General features: G+C 47.9%; 1 protein-coding gene across 1 annotated transcript in view; it reads left to right on the forward strand.

Moving 5' to 3' along the window:
* The window catches only part of cadps2 (Ca++-dependent secretion activator 2), a 150,564-nt gene that overhangs the window by 93,746 nt on the left and 38,073 nt on the right, over window positions 1–18,745 (forward strand). Inside the window, exons 14-18 of the mRNA XM_070972496.1 lie at window positions 8,307–8,408; window positions 10,932–10,995; window positions 11,928–12,051; window positions 12,420–12,520; window positions 16,022–16,178. Of these exons, the coding sequence (XP_070828597.1) occupies window positions 8,307–8,408; window positions 10,932–10,995; window positions 11,928–12,051; window positions 12,420–12,520; window positions 16,022–16,178 (548 nt within the window). The remainder of the gene's footprint in view (window positions 1–8,306; window positions 8,409–10,931; window positions 10,996–11,927; window positions 12,052–12,419; window positions 12,521–16,021; window positions 16,179–18,745) is intronic.

An 18,745-nucleotide genomic window follows, 5' to 3' on the forward strand; every position in this document is an offset into this window, starting at 1 on the left:
GAGGCGCTCGCGTGGTTCGTGGGATTTCTCTGACTTTGAGCTGCAGTTCCTGTCATGAAACAGGAAGTGCTGACTGGTGCCCGGACATGAACGGATGTTGGCTAACGGGAGCTGAAGATGTCAGGATGTGGTGATGGGAGACGCTGATGTCTCAGCCTCACTGTTGTTAAGGTCGTGGGACTTTGTCGTCATAGTAACATCAATAACCACTTGAGTATGTTCAGAGAGCGATCAGCTCTGACTGATGGAAACGAACAATGAGCGGCGGTTTCCTGTTAACATGTCAGCCGTGCACCCTGACCTCCGCTCTCCTCTTTAACAGCATCACACGTTTTCGTCCTTCGCTCCTGAAGGTAAAGAGTCAGACTTCCTGCGGCCGTCGTCATCTGAACCTGTCGTTTGTTGGCTTTCGCCGAAGCGACCGTCGCTCTGGTCTTTCCGGGGATGACGGCGCCTCAAGCCCAGCTCGGCCCCCTTCGGGCCTCCGCTGATCTCCGCTGAACCGCCCAGACGTGAGCAGCAGCAGGGTCTTTCAGCCACTTGTCGGCAGCAGCGTCAGCCCTCCACCCGACTCCCAGCAGCCCCTGCTCCGCTCCCCGGCTGGTAATTACTGATATCTGTGCTGTCGCTCTTTGTCGACTCATTTAGTCAATTAGAAAGTGTAATGATTAGCTCCTCCAGCACATCGCCAGATATAAAATGGGGGGGGGGGTTACTGGAATTGGCTTTTTGTCAGTTGGAGCTCTAATTTGAATAATTGACGCCCATTCAGGCTCCTGGAGCTGCCTGAGTGGGCGTGGATGGAAAAAGAGGTTCTGGATGGCTGGCAGGCTCGGAGGTGGAAAAAACAAACTTAATTACAGAAGTGAAGTTTTCCCTGGAGGGCCGCTGAAACGGCGTCAGGAGGCAGCGAGGACAAAGAGACGCTAGAATGATCAACACAAGAGTACTTGACTAATGCTTCAAGGCGATATATTCAGAGCGTCAGACTGTGCTTTTCTTCACGAACTCTCAGTTCTGCCTGAAGGAAACGTGTCGGACCTTGATTGAAGATGTAAATATTTGTCCGATGTGTGAAAGCCTTCATGGGCGGCGTCACGCGTTCGAGGTTTGCCGGAGACACCTCGAACCCTCGCGGTCAAAGGTCATGTTCGATATTTGGCTGGTTTTTATGTATTTTTACGCGCAGATTAAATGAATAATCTTATTTTTTCTACTGCTCCTTTAACTCTGGACAGAAGCCCACCAACATTTGGCTTTTTTCTTCATTCATTTCAGGGTCGAATGACTCGGCGGGAGTCACGGGCGGTGACGGCGGTGACGGCGGTGACGGAAACGCTCGGGTGTCATTCATTGTATTTTACAGTCAGTGGGAACAATGTGCAACCGGTTTTTGTTCGTGTTATTCATGATGCAGCGAGGTGAGGGAGCGTCTCCTGGTTCAAGGGGAGTTGTTCAGTCGGCGTTGAAAGAAACTGAAAGACATAAGAAATTACGCGTCCGGCCTCCGGGCTGTTTCCCGGCTCGTCCGTGACATCGAACGCAGGGAAGAAACAGAAAGACGAACTCGTCAGCCGGCGTTTGTTAGCTGGTTTATGCTTCTGTCAGCCCCCTCCGCCATGACGGAGCCGAACAGGACATCCAGACTGAAGCAGTCTGATGTATTTGTGTACGGGAGGTGGAAACAGTATTACTTGAATCTCCATCTAACGCTCCTCCTCTTCTTTTAGAAATGATCATTATTCTGAGGACACGAGGCTTTTTTTGTTCCTCTCACGATGTTGAGAGTTAAAACAGCTTTTAAAGAAATATTCATCTGTAAGGGAGCCTGTGGGATTTCCTTTCCTGCCTCAGACTGTGAAGATCTGACAGCAGCAAAGACAAATGACGTCCAGCCCTCCATCGGCTGCTCGTCAGAGGTCGGGTCGCGGCGGCGGCGGCGGGCCTCAGCGGGCCTCAGCGGGCCTCAGCGGGCCTCAGCGGGCTCCTTTCAACGTGAAGGAGCAGCAGCTCTTCTCCAACCGTCCTCCATGTCTGAGGAGCTCCTTCTACTGTGTCCGGGCCTGAGTGCAGCCAGCTGACGCTCGGATCTGCGCTCTTTCCGTTGCTACTCGAAGTTCTTGATCAAAGGTTGAAACGTACGTACGATGAAACCAGTTCAGCACAGTCCAGATTTGGTAAAAGAAAGCTTCATTCTCTGACGCCTGTGTTAGAATCCACCGCCTGTCCGTCGTCTGTGCCTGTGATCTGGGCGAGTGTGGCCGCTCAGGCCGCCGCGCTCATCGTTACGTGTTTGGCGCTGCAGGACTTGATGGATGGACTAAACCTGAGCAGGTGAAGCAGCTGTGACACTTTGATTCGTCTTGTTCTGGTCTGCGTGGGTCTGATGAGACGGGTGCGTTTGAACCGGGATCAGGGTTAAAGGAGCATTACCGGAGCTGGTGGCGGCGGGGGGTGGGGGTCTGCTCGCCTCCTTCTCACCTGTCACGTCCGATCTTCTCCTCGCCGAGCCATCCACAGCGCACTGACACGGGATGTGACAGGAGCTTTTACCTCCCCCAGCCCTTCTCACAACAACCCCCCGCCTCCAGAGAGGTGATACGGAGGGAGGAAGGTGACGCAGGATCACCTGCCACTCAGCTTAATCTCCCTTCCACACCTCTTAAGGTGAAGTGGCGTCCGGGCCCGGCTTCCTGCCGCGCCGCTCGCCGGGCTCGACTCGTGACGACTGCTGTCGCCTGACATCAGAGCCGAGCGGCCGCAGGGTTCGGCGGATCCCGCGGGCGGACACGGCGCTTATCGTTTACACTCGAGCCACGTCCAGTGTAAACACACAAACCTGAGTCTACGGACCCCCCTCCCCTCCTCGGGCCCCCCCCCCGGCCCCGGAGCGGCGCTGCCGGCAGCCTCGCCTCCAACGCGCTCGCTTCATTTAGCAGCAACAATGTGTCTGAACCCCGACAAGCTGTCGCATCGCTCCCCACTCGGCCGTGTGATCCCAAGCATGAGCACATCAGACCGGATTTAATGGCGGCGAGGAAAGCAAACCGAACGCCGCGCTGGGGCTCTACGCCTGGCCTCCAGCCAGCGTTTCCCCCGTACGACTTGTTCTCTGTCATAATTTGATTGAGAGGAAGTGGAAGGTGTGAGTGACGTTTGGGGGAAGATTGTCCAAAAACACACAGCGATTTATTTGAGGAGCCACCTTCATCCCATAAAAGGAGATTTATCTGCTTCGTTTCTTCTTCTGCAGGTTTTAGAAAAATGCAGCAGACTGAAAAAAGTCTGAAATGGTGCGTTTGAGTCCATCTTTTTTATTGGAAACATGAACGTCATTTTACTTTTGATTCTCAGAAGGTCATTTTATTCAGTCAGTCAGTGTCTTTCCTGTGAAACTCCTCCTGAAGTCAAGAGGTGTTTGCTTTCCTCTCTGTGAAGCTGGAGTTTCCCAGCTGCCTTTGAACCACCCATCAGTCGCCCCCTGAGGGTAAATCCGCTCTGATCATGTGGGAAACTCTGCATTTGTGTCACTTTAGCTCCTTTAAATGGAACGAGAAGGACCTGATGTCACAGCTGAACACCTCTGGCTGCAGCGTTCACTCGTTTGTTTCAGTTTCTCCAATTTAAATTCACGAGAGCAGCAGGAAGTCATCTTTGCACACCTGCATCTAAAATCCTAATTCTGACTGATTCCTCCACACCGTTTACACGTGAAGTCATTCTGAAAGCTGAAACAGTTCATTAGGCTTTGAATCAACCTGCCAATCAACTATCAGCAGCTGTTCTGATTATCAATAAGAGATTCAAACACATTTCTGCTTTTCTTTGCCTTCAGTCCTCATAAACTGAACATTTCGGGGCTTTGACTGATGTCACTCTGGAAATAATGACGCACATTTTTCCCACTCATACATTTTATTGACAAAGTCAACAAAATCATTACAATATTACAGATAAGTGTTATTTCCTGTTAAAGCTCTACAAGCGTCGGGCTGTTCACTGAAAAATGTAAAGAAATTTCTGAATATGGAATAAATTGAACAGTTTTACTGATCAGTTTTATTTCTGCCACCTCGACGCACCGAAACGCTTCGTTTCAGGAAAGAGTCGGACTGCAGGACAGCTGGCATTAACTGCGAGGGCTTGGAGCCTCCGTCCGTCCCTCCGTCCCTCCGTCCCTCCGTCCGAGCCCCCGCTCTGACCGCCGCCCTCGCAGAGCAGCGAGGCCCTCGGACGTGAAAGCAGGCTTTTCTTGCCTTCGACGCGCTCCTCCCCACAGCTCCGCTTCACGCTCCCTTGGGATTAGCTGGTGCTTGTTAAATAGGGGTTGTGGGAAGTGGAGGGGTGTGATTGGGGGGGTGGGGCGGTAATGAATTGACAGATTTGGGGAACAACAGGGTTTAGAAGTTGTGCTAACAAGTGCTGTTGTGGGGAGAAAGCCGCCTCTCATTACAGAGCCGAGGAGGAGGAGAGCGGAGCCGAAGAGCGCCGCCGATGTTCTCGCACAATAAACGACCACTTCCTGTTTTCACCCTGCCTCCACCCTCCAAACACCACCCTGCTCCGAGGCAAGGAGCGGAAACATTTTCACATTTTATGATGTTCAGCTGCAAATAAATGATATCAGATTTTTTTATTTTGCATTTTAACTGTAATTTAATTTTATTTACTTTTATTTTGTATTTCATTTTACTTTTTATGTAACACCATTTTATCTAATGTTATTTCCTGTTTTTTTATGTAAATACATTTTTTCTAGGTTCATTTTATTTTAATTCATTTTATTTTATTTTCTGTACAAAATATAATAATAATAATAAAACATAATTCTTCTTCTATTTGGTGCAGCTTTATGTAATTTTCTTACATTTTTTATATTTTCTACAAGCAGTTTCTTATGTTTTATTTTTTTAATTATGAAATTTGACCTAACATTTAGTTTAATATTCTGTTTTATGTCATTTTATTTTAATTTGATGTAATCTGTGTGTTATTCTTATCTGCTTTCATTAAATAATGCGTTCTGTTATTTCCTGATTTAATTTTCTTGCTGTCTGCGGTGATTTGACGCAGCACCACATACACACAAACGTTTAACTTTATTTCCTTTGATTTATCGTCTCATGGCTTGTATTTGTTTGTACTTCCTGCGCCGTTGCCGTCCTGCTCACATTTCTCCTGGAAAACAAGCGTTCTCAGTTGTTCACCTTCCTCGTTAAATGACCTCTTCCTCCTCAGGAAATTAACGGGCGCTGCTCGGTATCCTCGCCTCACCTGCCTGCCGAGCGTCAGCCTCGCCGCCGCTTCCTCCCTCGTCACGTTTTTATTTTCGACTTTGGAGAGTCGGGAACACGCCGCGAGCAGCTCTGCGCTTGTTGGCACTCGAGGCACGGCGGTCAGGGGCTGAACCAGCGAAGGCTTTTATAAGAACAACTCATTAACAGACAACCTCCTCGCTTCTTCCCTCCAGCGACCGCGAGTGCCGTTTGGAGAGGGTGCTTTTCTCTTTCAGCTGCACACAGAAAGCCCAGAAAGTCAAGGCTGGTCGCGCTGGGTACTGATTGCATTTTTTCCCCTTATTTGCCAGAGTGCCTATTCAGACGAAGGCAAGAAGGGACTGAAGGCTTTACAGACATTAATGAAGCGCTCAACTAACAGTTTTTTCTTTGTCGACTCTCCTCCTGCTGGCTGGATGAGCTGTGGAGGAGGAAGAGGAGCCTGAGCAGCTCTCCGTTTGATTGGTTGACTTTGAGGTCAGCGTGGAGAGTTTGGCTGCTTTATCAGTTAGTTTGGTGAAAACAAGCCAGTCGTGCTCGTCGGAGTGAGAAAGAAGCCAAAGACAGAAAAGCAGCGCAAGCTTTTTTGTCGGGTTTCGCATTTTGTTTCGTTTTGGTTCTCTTCTTTCTTGGATTTTATATGAAAAACAAATGACTTCACCTTTGCCTGTCTCTGATTTTTTGATGTTTGGAACCTTTAGCTGGTGCACGCTCTCGCTTATAGAAACGTGTTAGCAATGAGGACGCCTTGTTAAAGACGGTTCGGTGCTAAAATGTCAACAGCATATCAAAGACTGAACCTCCAGAGTTCATATTTATTAATATTTAATAATATATAATTCACAAATAGTTGAAAAAGCTTTTATTTCCCTGAATAGAGAACCAGCCTTTTATTTGAAAGAGGCTTGTATTTAATATGTGAAGTATATTTGGCCATATTTAAGTGCATACTATACACTAAATAAATACAGATTGTAACCCTTCAATCATTTTCAGCTGCCATCATGAAACTCTGAAAATGTTTTACACATTAAAGCCCTCCTGCAGCAGAAGGAGGCGGAGGGAGGCGATCCCTCCGTTTCCTCGTCGGCTTTGACGACAACAGCAGGACGTTGCGGTTGGGTTTATTGTTCGGAGCTTAACAGCGAATAAAACCCGCCAAGTTAAAGCAAATTATGGCACCTCATGTCCACCACATGCAGCTGTGTCGCACCTTTGTCTTCATCTTCGTCAACATTTACAATTAAATTTAGTCGTTTGGCGGACGCTTTTATCCAAAACGACGTACATACGAATTCACACACCGATGGCGCCGGGGATCGAACCACCGACCTCCTGAGCCACAGCCGCCCCATTTAAGGTCCACGGAGCGATGTGGTCGGGGTGTTGGGATGTGCCCGTATTGACGATAACTGAAATAATTCAACATGGATGTCATGTAGCACACACAGATGACATGAATAAAGGAAATAAATGTAGCTTTTCTTTTTTTGCTGAAAATGAGATAAAACACAATAAACATCTTTCTGGACCATAGATTTCTCGATAGACTATAATGTTGTATGACCGCCGTGTGCAGTGAAGCACAGCTGCATCGCTGTCCCACAGCCTCCTCACGACGAGCCGTCGGCTTCGCCTCCTCGTCAGCTGCTCGCTGAGTGGCTGCAGAGCAGAAAGCAGCAGCTCTGGAGAGCCGCTCAGCTCCCGCTCTCCTTCACCTCCTCGCTCCGCTGACCTCCGGCCGCCGGCGGGGCCGACCGGTCGAGCGCGAGCGAGCGAGCGAGCAAGCCAAAAAGAGCTTTCACACGTGGCGTCGTTAACGTGCTCTCCAAGCTTCAATTAACGTCATTGTGCTGATGTTCAGAGTCATTAAATGAAGTGAACAGAGAGACAAAGAGCAGGTTGACTGAGTGGAAGGGTGAAATTATATCCTGACTTTATGAGGCTTCTGTGAAACGTGATGCTAATGCACACTATTAATTCACCATTGACACAATAAAGGATCTGTTTCAAAGATTACTAACAGCAGATTCTTCCTGTAACACTCACAGCGTGTTGTTAAGGCTCCACGCCGGCGGCGCTCGAGGCTGAAGGCGTCCGTCAGCGTCCTCACGAGCGCGATATCTCAGGAACGGCTCGAGGGAGTTCCTTCAAACCTTCGCTTTGACTCAGCGACGAGCTGAGAAGGTTTCAAAAGTCACTTTTTGAGCACAACGCGGACGTTTTATATCCAAAAGGTCAAAGGTCAGCCTCACTGTGACATCATAATATTCTGCACAAACAGATCCTGAATCGGTGACTCTGAGCTGGTTGTTCAGATCTTCTGAGCCGCAGGTCGAACGTGTGTGTGAAGCGTCCATATTTGAAGCTCATCCATTGGCTGATATTGATCTTCAGGTGATTGTCGTTGCTCCATGTGATGAAGCTCTGTGTCAGTCACCTGGACAAACCGTCTCTACGTGAAGACAGCGTGTCTCTACCTGGACATCAATCATTCACCAGTTAAATCCCTTCATGGTCTTTGTGTGTGTGTCACCACCAGTTTGAAAACAGCTTCCCCACAATGCATTTCAGTACTGCTCAGAGCTGTTTAACCAACACGTGTGCAGCTGCTCTCAGATCGATGCGGAAACACAAACCTCGCGTCTGTACGCAGATCTTCATCAGCTTTATTTTTGAACCACAGCTTCCTGAACAGTGAAGATTAGCAGGAGGAGAGCGGCAGCGTTCCCGCTGAGTGACATCAACGTACGTTCAGACGTGCTTTTCATGCGTCAGAGACGAGAGCAGCTACAGCAGTAACAGACCCAGCGTGTAAAGACAGAGGAGGGACGGCTGATGTGCTGATGTAATTAGAGCTGTGGACACGAACATCATGCTGAACTCGCTGTGTGCAGCACAAGACTTTCCAGCCCCTCGATGTTTATTAGCCGGCCTGTTTTATATTCGAACACCAGTTTTCCTTACGAGCGTCAGCAGCCGTCTCTTCCTGGTGAAAGTCAGCTGACTGAGTGTTTCCTGTGTCCTCAGGCCCGACGGGATGGGGACGGTGATGGTGGAGGAGAAGGAGGACTTTGACGCCATCAGGAGTCGCCTCATGGCTCTGCTGGAGAACCAGATCACACATTTTAGGTATGAAGGCCTCTGAAAGTTCACCAGCAGCTGCAGGAAGCACATTTTCTCTCTTTTCTGTAGTTTTCTCCTTCAGTGCGGAGTGTTTGGGTTTGATTTGTGAGGGTTTGAGATGTCGCACATGAAGCAAATGTGCTGCAGGATCCTGGTTATTAGCAGGTTTCTGGATTAGCTTGGTTATGGTTTTGGAGTCATAAACCTGGACCAATCAGAGCTCACAGTACTTTGGTGCAGATTCATCCCAGATTCACCGTCCCGACAGTCGGAGGAGAAACTCGGACTTTGGTCGATACTGATGTTCGGATCATTCTGGTCATGTGACGAGTTTACAGATCCTCAAACGTGCCGTCCGATCCTTTCAAACATGTTTGATATTCAGTTAAAATCTGGACCATTACATCAGTTTCTGAGCAGGACAAAGCCAGCCAATGAGAGAGAAGCTAACATTAGTCCCAGAGCAGCTGGCAGACGTTCTAGCTCTTGAGGCTAACTTTAGTTAGCATGCTGCTAACCTCCAGTTCTGGCTGAAGAAAAGCATTTAGAGTAAGCTTTACTACAGGAAGTCTCCGGTTTGTGAGGATTTGATTTAAAGTCAGTTCTGCAGATCTCTAATGCTCCTGTGACTCCAGCAGAGCAGGAACTGAACAGGTGAGGTGATGCAGAGGATGTGGAAACAACAACACATCCGGCCTAAACCGGCTCTTTATGAGGTCCAGAGGAGTGAGCGGTGCGATTGTTAGTGAGGAGACGTGACGTTTGGTTTTGTTCAAAGGCAGACTGAAAAGTTTAACCTCAGAAAGATAAACAGATTTTAACTGCTCACAGATTTTCTCGTTGAAAGGAGCGGCTGAATGTTAACCTCTGGAACGCGTCAGCACGTTTCGCTGAACGTGTTTTGAAGCGAACCCGTAAAAGCGCCGGTATGCTGCTCTAACTCCATCATAATAACCCCAGGCAGTCTGGGTATTTTTAGCCTCATCAGCGGCTCACAACAGGTGCAGGACATGCGTCGGCGGCGGCTGATGAGACCTCCCTGCATCTGCGTGCTGCTATTCAGCGCCGCCGCCGCCGTGTGAACGCATTGTGAGCGCGGTGTGAAAGCGACAGCCCCGAGACCTTGAGCAACACTCGTCTGAATGGACCTGTGCCATTAACTGTCCCCAAGCCCGGCTCTTTAAACCCTTCACGCCTGAGAGGGGCCCTCCATCTGGCCCCAGAGAGGAGAGGAGGGGCGAGGAGGGGCCGAGGAGGGGGTCGATCAGCGGGAGTCATTACTAACTCACCTCAACAAGAGGCTAATGCTGGCAAACAAAGGCCGGGACAATGCCGGGATTATGCTAACGCCCCCCGGACAAGAGCAGGATTTCCACAGTTTAGCTTAGATTAAAGCTGAGCTCAGCGGCTAAAGATTCATTTAAGGTTACACGTTTAACTCCTCTTCACGCCTTTCATGATTCTTATCCCTTCTTCCACGGGAAGCAGATTATCTGAAGATGACTTAATCGCCGTTTGGTTTTACGAGCGGTCGTTCGGCTTTCAGTCGAGGTTCGGTGTCGTGAACGCACCCACAAACTGACCAAAGCACAAAGCACATGGCCATAAGTATGTGGACAGAAAGGCTGAAAGCAGACGCCAGCCCTGATGATGTTCACGTCATTGACGAAGCGTCTTCCTGTCCTTTTGAGGAATCTGTTAAATGACAGTTAAACATGGATGTTTAGGAGCGTCAGCATCCACCTGTGGATGAGTCTGTCAACATTCAGCACAATCCAGGCAGCAGATGATGATTTTTTTCTCTGAATGCATCCAGAAAAACAGATTAACAAGCCAAAGGAGTCAGAAACGTCTCAGTGAATGAAATAACGTGCGGCAGATAAACGTGTTTTAGCTTTGTGATGTTTTATTAGATCGTGAATGTATATTTCTAATTGATCAGGACTGGATCCGTATGTTTTCTGTTCAGTCTGATTTTAAATGTTTTCACAGATGTCACACGTTAATTCAGGTATCTTAACTGTTGGTACACACACGTTCTCAAAGCGCTCGCTCACAGGTCTTTTCGACATGTTCGGCTCTTTAATGGATTTTCTTTTTCCATTTAAATGAACATCACGAACCGGTGGCTTGACGTAAAGCATGAGCCGAGTGTTCAGCGTCCGTCTCCTCTCGGGTTTTCAGTGGTGTCGGTGTGGAGGAACAGGACATCTGCCTGGAGGTTTTTGTCCGATTGAAGCGGCTGACCTGCGCGACCGCGTGCCTTTGTTTATTTAGCTCTGTTCACTTGTCAATTAGCAACGTGAAACCTCCCTGAACCTCCTCGTCTGCGCTCAGACGAGCCGGAGGTGAGAAAAGCTTCCTCCGTCAGCGTAATTAGATGAAAGGACGCAGCCATCTGTTGACGCTGACTGACGTCTCTCTGCCGCTGCTTCCATCTTCTATTCTTCTTCTCCTTCTTTTTTGTTCACGCAGTCGTCCTTGAGATTGTCTCTAAATGTGATGACCGCCCACGTTTTGCATCTGCAGGTACTGCTTTCCCTTCGGACGACCAGATGGGGCCCTGAAGGCGACGCTGTCCCTGCAGGAGCGGGTACGGGAACACGTTCAAGTACTTGTGCATTTCACGTCCTGTGAGGCTGGTTGGTAGAATCTGGGCCTTTATGAGTCCAGCACTAAAAGCAGTCCTACCTCAGACTTGAGTTCATTTTAAAGGTTCCTACGTTTACTTTGAGCCGGAGGACGGATTAGTCTCAGATGACGTGTTGTCCCTCTCAGACAGCTGTGAAAATATGTGCACAGATAACTAACAGGTTACTGATCCGCTTCGTATGAAGGAACATGATGCAAATATGTCCAAACAGCTCAAATCTGAACAGGCAGGTCGACGTGTGCAGTCACACCTGTTAGCCGATGCAGCCCCACAGGTGAAGTATTACATGATGACACCACTGTTGGAGGAAGTATTCAGATTTACTGCAGTAAAAATACCAATAACGCCATGTACAAATGCTCTGTTACAAGTAAAGGTCCTGCATCTAAAAGCCTACCTGCGGAGGTCCTGAAAGATCCAGTCTGACCATTTTAATCCATAAGAACACGTTTAGATTTAATTAGATGATCATATTAAAATCAAATTAACTGGCAACAGTGCAGTCAAATAAAAAGTATTACAGTATAAAGTACAATATACCCCTTTGACATGTCGTGGAGTTGAAGTATAAAGTACCAGAAATTGAAGTAATCCAGTGAAATTCAACCCTGATGCTGCTAATCTGAGACGCTAATTCAAGCAGAATGTGACAACATGCTGCTCGCTCACAGCGAGGACGAGCGAGTTCACCGCTTTGTGAACACATGAAGGATGAAGGAGATGAACACATGAGCTCAGAGACACACTGAATCTGAGTCGTGCACGTTCCTCAAAAAGCAGAAGCCTCCTGAATGAATCGCTGAGGATTCGTGATTTCAGCTCGCTGAGCTCGAGCCTGCCGGAGAACCCGCTCTGTTGTTTGTGTGCTTCAGGTTCTGATGAAGGACATCACGACGCCCGTTCCTGCAGAGGACATGAAGAAGCTGGTGCAGAAGTGTCTGGAAAAAGCAGCTGGAATCAACTACAGCCAGCTGATGGAGTACGCTCAGATCAAAGGTGAGAGTTTGGACGGACGTCCTCTGAGTCTCCGTCCCTCTGAAGCTTCAGCCTGCACGCTGACGCTGCACAGATGTGACATGAACACATATATAAGCTGCACTTTCTTTAGTTTGATGAAACGCTGCTGCGGCCTCAGTGCAGCTGGGCGTCATGAGGCCGACCGCTCGTCCTTCAATGGCTGCTGCTTTATTTCTAACGTCTTTGTCATGAACATGTTCACATAAAGTTAGTTGATTTCAGTGTTTCAGGGTGTAAAGTTTGGCTGAGCATCAGCGGCGTTCAGTGAACGCTTCGCTTTCATGTTTTAAATGCTGGTGTGTTTTTCTTTCTGTCCCGGACGTTCGCCGCCGCCTCCCGACCTTCAGCCGACGCTCAGGCGGCTCCGGAGAAAAGGCTGGAGGACATGATGCGGCTGGGGGAGCTCTGCATCGAGGTGCTGCAGCAGAACGACGAGCATCACTCGGAGGTATCTGATTTGTGTCTGTGCTGCAGTTTGTCTGAGGACGACGGCGGGAAGTTTCACGCAGCCCAGCAGAGGCCTCGTCCGAGCGAGCGTCGGCACGGTTTTATTCAACATTTCACTGTCAGTGATAGAACTCGCAGTCAGGAAACAAACGCACGCATGATTCCAGCAGCTCGTCAAAGGGCCGAACCCGCCGGCCGAGAGCAATGACAGGAAGTTTCTGCGGTGGCGCCGCTGGACGTGACAGACTCTCGTTGTCGCTGTGGGAAAGAAGACGAGTTTTCTTCGTCTCGTTTGCGTCGCTTTCACGGACAGTTTAACTCCGACGCTCTTCTTCTTCCCTCGCTCTCGGTCGCTTGATCATTTCATTAACGTTCTTGATCTCTTTGTCCATTTCCCTCCCTCGCCTCTGTCGCTTGCGCCGAAGTGGCGGACGGCACGTCAAGTGGCGGCGCTGCATAAACATCTGCGGCGGAGGCTCGATGAAAACAACGCCCACGGGCCATATGCGTTTCTACGCTGCCGTGCAAAACTGATCAATCATAGGTGTTGAGACGCAGCAGCGTGATCGGCCCTAAGTGGCAGCGCGGCGCTCGGGCATCTGTTCCCGCGCTATTAATAACAGGCCACGTCCTGCCGCTGCCATGGCGACTGGTGGATCTCTGCTCCAAGCGTCAGATGTGACGCTAACGACAAATTAGAGGCTCTTTGTCGGAGCGGCGCCACAAGCTGTCACGGCTTTAATCTGGAGACGGATCTTAATTGTTTACTCGGTGGCTGTCGGCGCTTCTGTTGTTGTTTATTTACTGTCAGAGTTTGATGACGAGACGAGCCGCTCGCTGTCTCCTCACTCCAACGCCAGCGAGCGTCCTTCTTTAAAAGTCTCAAAAGCACTTTAACTGTTCTTTTCACTAAACTCTCCGCCATCTTAGATACCCACAATGCATCTCACAAAGACATGTGACATACCTGGGTTCAGGTGTGTAAACATCACAGCTTTCCCCCGAGGCCTTCATGGCTGCGAAAGGTGTGGTACTGTATGTCACCTGTGCTTGAAAGATGCATTATGGGTATTAAAGATGGCGCCTCTCTGTATTTATCAAAAGTCTGAGGAAGAACTTCGTGCTCGAAACGTCACAACGCTAAAATCCGAACGGGATCCTGTCAGGTGTCGTATTTATCGTTTCATAAGGAACATACTGGACCACGATTGGCTCATAATAGTTGTGATGTCACAGAATCCTGCAGGTGTGCTCAGGTGTTGAACTCGGAGTGAAGGCGAGCTCAGATGAACGTGAAAACTTTCGATCCTGCAGCTCAAACATTTCATTTTTATCTCTAACAAACAAACAATAATGAACCTGTGACATCACAGGTGTCATGGCGTCTGTTAGCGGCGCTGTCCCACACAGGAAAACCTGCTCAGACTTTCAAAATAAAACCACATTAAGCTGTCCTCTGATCTGACTGTCTGTCCTCTCTGCTTCTCTTTTTTGTCCTCCACCGCTGGAAGGGACGAGAGGTGAGTTCGATGGTTTCACTCGTGTTTGTGTTTCTGTTGGTTTTGTCGGATCCGGACCCCCATCAGACCCGTTCTCCGTGGGGTCCCTGCCAGCCTTCTTGTTCTCACCTTTGCTGTATGTGAATTAACGTGTTTCGTGGTCTCACCTGCTGACAAACCTGAAGGCAGAAGGTTTTTTTGTGGCTCAGGGTTGAAGGATTCCAGCGTCTTGGTCGTCGGTGTTTGTCTTTATGTTTTCGGACATTTAATCTGAACTTTTGGGCGATCTTGAAGCATTGAACCGCCACCTGTGGCCCTCGCCCCCGAGCTGAACGGCATGCGGCCATTTTAACTTAAAAATTAACCAGAAGGAAATTGCAGCTGGTACGTTAGCTAATCTTCCGTTACCTTTAGGGCATCGACCGAAATAACCCGGCACCGACAGTACGGGAAGTTCTCCAATCACACGACACCTGCATTCAGTAGTAGAAGAAGAATCAGCCAATCACCATAAGCGTTCTGCGATTGGTGCTATTGGTGTCACTGCAGAGCAAAGACAAACAAACAAACAAACAAACGTGCGAATGATCCTGGACTGGAAACAGGAAGAGATTCTCCCACGATCGGCCTCATTTCCCAGAATTCAACCTGATATATCAAAGCGACGTCTCCTGGACTGACTGGTCAAACACGAGCGTGAGCGTTTCGTCTTGACCTGGAAAAACGCTCAAAGGTCGCTCACTGGCCTTTTCACACATCATAAGGAGACGAAAGCTCCGGGAAAGCTCGTGAATCGACCAATCGAATGGCGACGTGAAGCTGCTGTTGCTGCAGCGGGATGATCGTTGTCTCAGCTGATCTCGTGTTAACGACCTTTCTGTGCTCACACTGCGTCTGATGTCTTATTAGTTTTCTTCTTCTGTGTCAGCGCGTCGCACAGGCGACGAACAGGAAGTCAAACAGGACGAATGCTTTCTCCTTTTCCTCTCCTTCCTTTCTATGTTCTCTCCTTCTCCGTTCATCCTTTCTCTTTTTACATTTTCTGCATCTTCCCTTCTTTCCTGTCATCTTTTGTCAAACTTCTAATCTTCCCTCTTTTGTCTCCCTCTTCCATTGTTCCCTTTATTTTCCTTCTTCTTTTCATTATTCCCCTCTTTTTCTACCCCTTTCCACTAATCCTCTTACTAATTATTCCCATTTGTCCTTTTATTTCCTTTCTTCATCCTGTCTTTTCTCCTCCATCTGTCCCTTATTTCTATCCTTCTGTCTTCTTCCTATTATTCCTTCTCTCTTCTTTTAACTCTTCTTCCCTCCTCTTCATGCTCACCTTTTATCTTCCCCTTTTTTGTTTCCTACTTTTTTCCTCCCTTTCTTTCCTTTTCCTGCTTCCTTTCTTCCATTCTTTTCTATTTATTTTCCTTCTCTTTGTCTTTTTCTTTCATTTTTCCTTCTCTTTCTCCCATCTTTTCACCCTTTCCCTTTCATTCATATTTAACTCCTTCATCCAGCCTTTCTTTTTCCTTTCTTCCTTTCTTCCTCCCATCTTTCATCCCATCTGTCCTTCTTCACACTGTTCTTCTAATCATCCTTTATCGTCTTCTTGTCCTCACATCTGTTTCTCTCCATCTTCCTCTTTTCTTTTCCTCCTCCTCTGCTTCGTCACCTCTTCTTTTTCTTTGTCTTTCCTGATGGACAGATCACATCACTTGTTTTCCTGACGTCTTCCTGACGTTCAAGTCCTCCAAAAGAAAGCACAGAGTTTTAGCCGTTAGCTGCTCGTCTTTCCCGAAACTGTCCGACATCACCGTTTGACTCTTTGACGGCGGTTGTCTCTCGTCTTAAAGTTCAAGGTTTTTTGTCCCATCCGTCATGATTTCCACGTCCACCAGAGGGCGGTCTGACTGTCGTTTCTCTGCTTCAGGTGAAGCAGCTGATGTCGTTTTTCTGAGGACTGTCTCCTCTGTGTCTGTCTTGGTGTTGTCTCATCTCTCTGTCTCTCTCAGGCTTTCTCGTGGTGGCCCGAGCTGATGGCCGAGCACGCCGAGACATTTCTGTCTCTGTACAGAGCCGACATGGACGCCGCTCTGCAGGTCCAGCCCGTCGACTCCTGGGACAGCTTCCCGCTTTTCCAGCTGCTCAACAACTTCCTGCGAACTGACCGTGAGTCTTTTTCTTTGTCATGAACGAGCACATTTTGTCAGCTGTGCTCTGAGCTAACGGCCAAAACGGCTAACGAACAGCCAGACCTGATAGGCTGCCTGTGCTCACTCGGAAGGGGAAATGGTATTTCAAAATAAAAGCACTGTTACTCAGTCTTAATGGTCTAGAGCAGCAGTTTACATGCTATGCTTGTATAACATGACGGATGGTTTCCAAAGTCTTTTGGCCTCTTTCTGTTCTCAACAATGCTTTTCTTTTTCAGTGAAACAAAGCGTGACGTTCATCCATCAGACAGTTGTACATAAATGATTATTTCCTCTCCAGACCTTTGAATCTTCCCGTTATTTTAGGAACTCCACAAACACCAGTCAGGCGACGCCGTTTACTTAGGTTCGTTAATGCTAGCAGCTACGTTAGCTTCTTCAGAGCCACATTTCTGGCAAAATCCAGCACAAACGCCTCAAAACTGATTAATAATGAACGCAAAATGTCAGTTATTAAAACTGTGGCTCGACTCTGAGAATTAACTTTGTTTCATTCACTGGGTGGAAATTTGTGATTTGAGCCGATGACAAACTGAGTGTCAGGCACAGTTCAGCGGATAATTTCCTGCTGTCTGTAATCACAGCTTTACTCTGCCAGTTTCTGTGGGCTCCCAACCAACAGGCGTGCGCAGCAGTCAGATCAGACACGCCGAGCCGCTTCAGATTTCCTCCAAATTAAATTCTCTTCGCTCTGCTGGGAAATCTTCTCCACGCAGGAAGTGAAAGATTCAAGCTAAAATCCACAAATCTCTGTCCGGTTTCTCCGTTACCTTCATCCCACCTGGAATGCACTGAGAAATGGACATTCAGCTCCTGCACCATCTGGGCTGTTTGCACCTGTAACAGGACAGTTTTTACAGCTGCAGCTTTAATTAAGATTTAAATGGATGCACGGGGAGAAAACAACAAATTAGAAGTAAAACTCACCTGAACAGGATAAAAGAATTACCTCTGTGAGCCGTCGGCCACCTCGCCGCCGACCTTCGGCTGCGCCTGCATGCTGGTGGCTCTGAGTTTCTTGTCATACTTTCATCTTTACTTACAGCCTGACCTTCATTTTCAGGCTTCAGAAGCTGCAGCTTTTTGGGAGGAAACGCCCCGAACGGAACGTGGTCTCGCTGCTAAGAGCGCTAATTAACACCGATGACGCTGGAGAGAACGAGGCTCGTTAACAGGCGAGGTTAGCGGCACCTCTCACGCTCAGACGGGGAGATAATTAACGCGAGCAGAGGAGAAAAGTGAGGAGGCCGGACGAGGGACACGATCGATTTATCTTCAGCTGAGCCGTCTACCTGTCAGCAGGTGCTGCAGCTGCAGAGGACGTTAGCACAGCGTCACGCTCCTGTGTCTTTCTTTGAAAATAGACTCTGCAGCCGCTGCGATCACTTATATCGACGAGTTCGACTAAATGACAGAAACACCTCGTTCACTAACACGAAGCAGCTGAAGAGCAGCCTCCAAAACGACCATCAAGAGGAATCAGCGCCCCTCTGAACCTGTACGAGGGCTGAACGTGGCGTCTGCTGTCTTCACAACACCAAGTTTGAGAAACAAAGAGTTCTGATTGGTCGCAAAAGTCGAAGCTGTGGGGGCTCAAACACCCCGTGTCCTTAAAATACGACATCATAAAAAGAAATAAGTCCTTGGAAATGTTTTCATTTGTCATTTGTGGATTTAAGCAATGTTTTCTGTCTTTTAAGCTCATACAGCAGAGCTAGATAAGATAAGATAAGATAAGATAAGGTAGCACTTTATTAACCCCTGTAGAGGAAATTAAGGTGTTACAGGCAGCAGCAGTAGTAGCAGGAATATACAAAGAAACATAAGAGAGAATAAAAATAAACTGTGCACATATACATTCGATACAAAAAGGGGGGAAATTAAAAATTACCATTGCTAATGAGAAAAAAAATGTAATTTTACATGGTGAGATAAGATAATGATAAAAGTACAGTTTTTTCACCATTGCACAGTAGATAAAAACATATGTAACGTAGTATAAGAACAGATGTATGTGCACAGACTTGGTAGGAAAAAGATAAAAATATGTAATGTGATGCCGGACTCTTTGATCAGCCGGTGAACTAAACTTTATTGATAAAGCACCTCAAACGCAACAGCTGATCCAAAGCACTTCACAGTGCAAAGAGAAGAAGCACTGAAGAAAGTTGACATTAAGGAATGTCTGAACAAAAATCAAGAAATCTGTCAGCGTGGATCAGAGATGGAGGCTGAGAATCAGGAGCTGTGAGAGCAGCAGCTGAGATTTCATCGCTCATGTTCTATTTTCATCTATTTTGTCAATTTTCATCCGCAGAGCGACAAGATTTCAGGACGACGGGAACGTTTCTGCACACCCACTTCTGTTTGTAATGTGCTTTTCTATGTGTGAACAAAAAACAACTTATGGTGGAAACTTTAGATTAAAGTATGGCAAACATGGACGTTTCGCTGCAGCGTTTCTGATCGCTGTGCTGCTTTCCTCCCGGATAAACTCGCCGCTCAGATTTCACCCGACTGCTG

Source organism: Chaetodon trifascialis, chromosome 10 (assembly GCF_039877785.1).
Source record: "Chaetodon trifascialis isolate fChaTrf1 chromosome 10, fChaTrf1.hap1, whole genome shotgun sequence".
Classification (NCBI taxonomy): Eukaryota; Metazoa; Chordata; class Actinopteri; order Chaetodontiformes; family Chaetodontidae; genus Chaetodon; species Chaetodon trifascialis.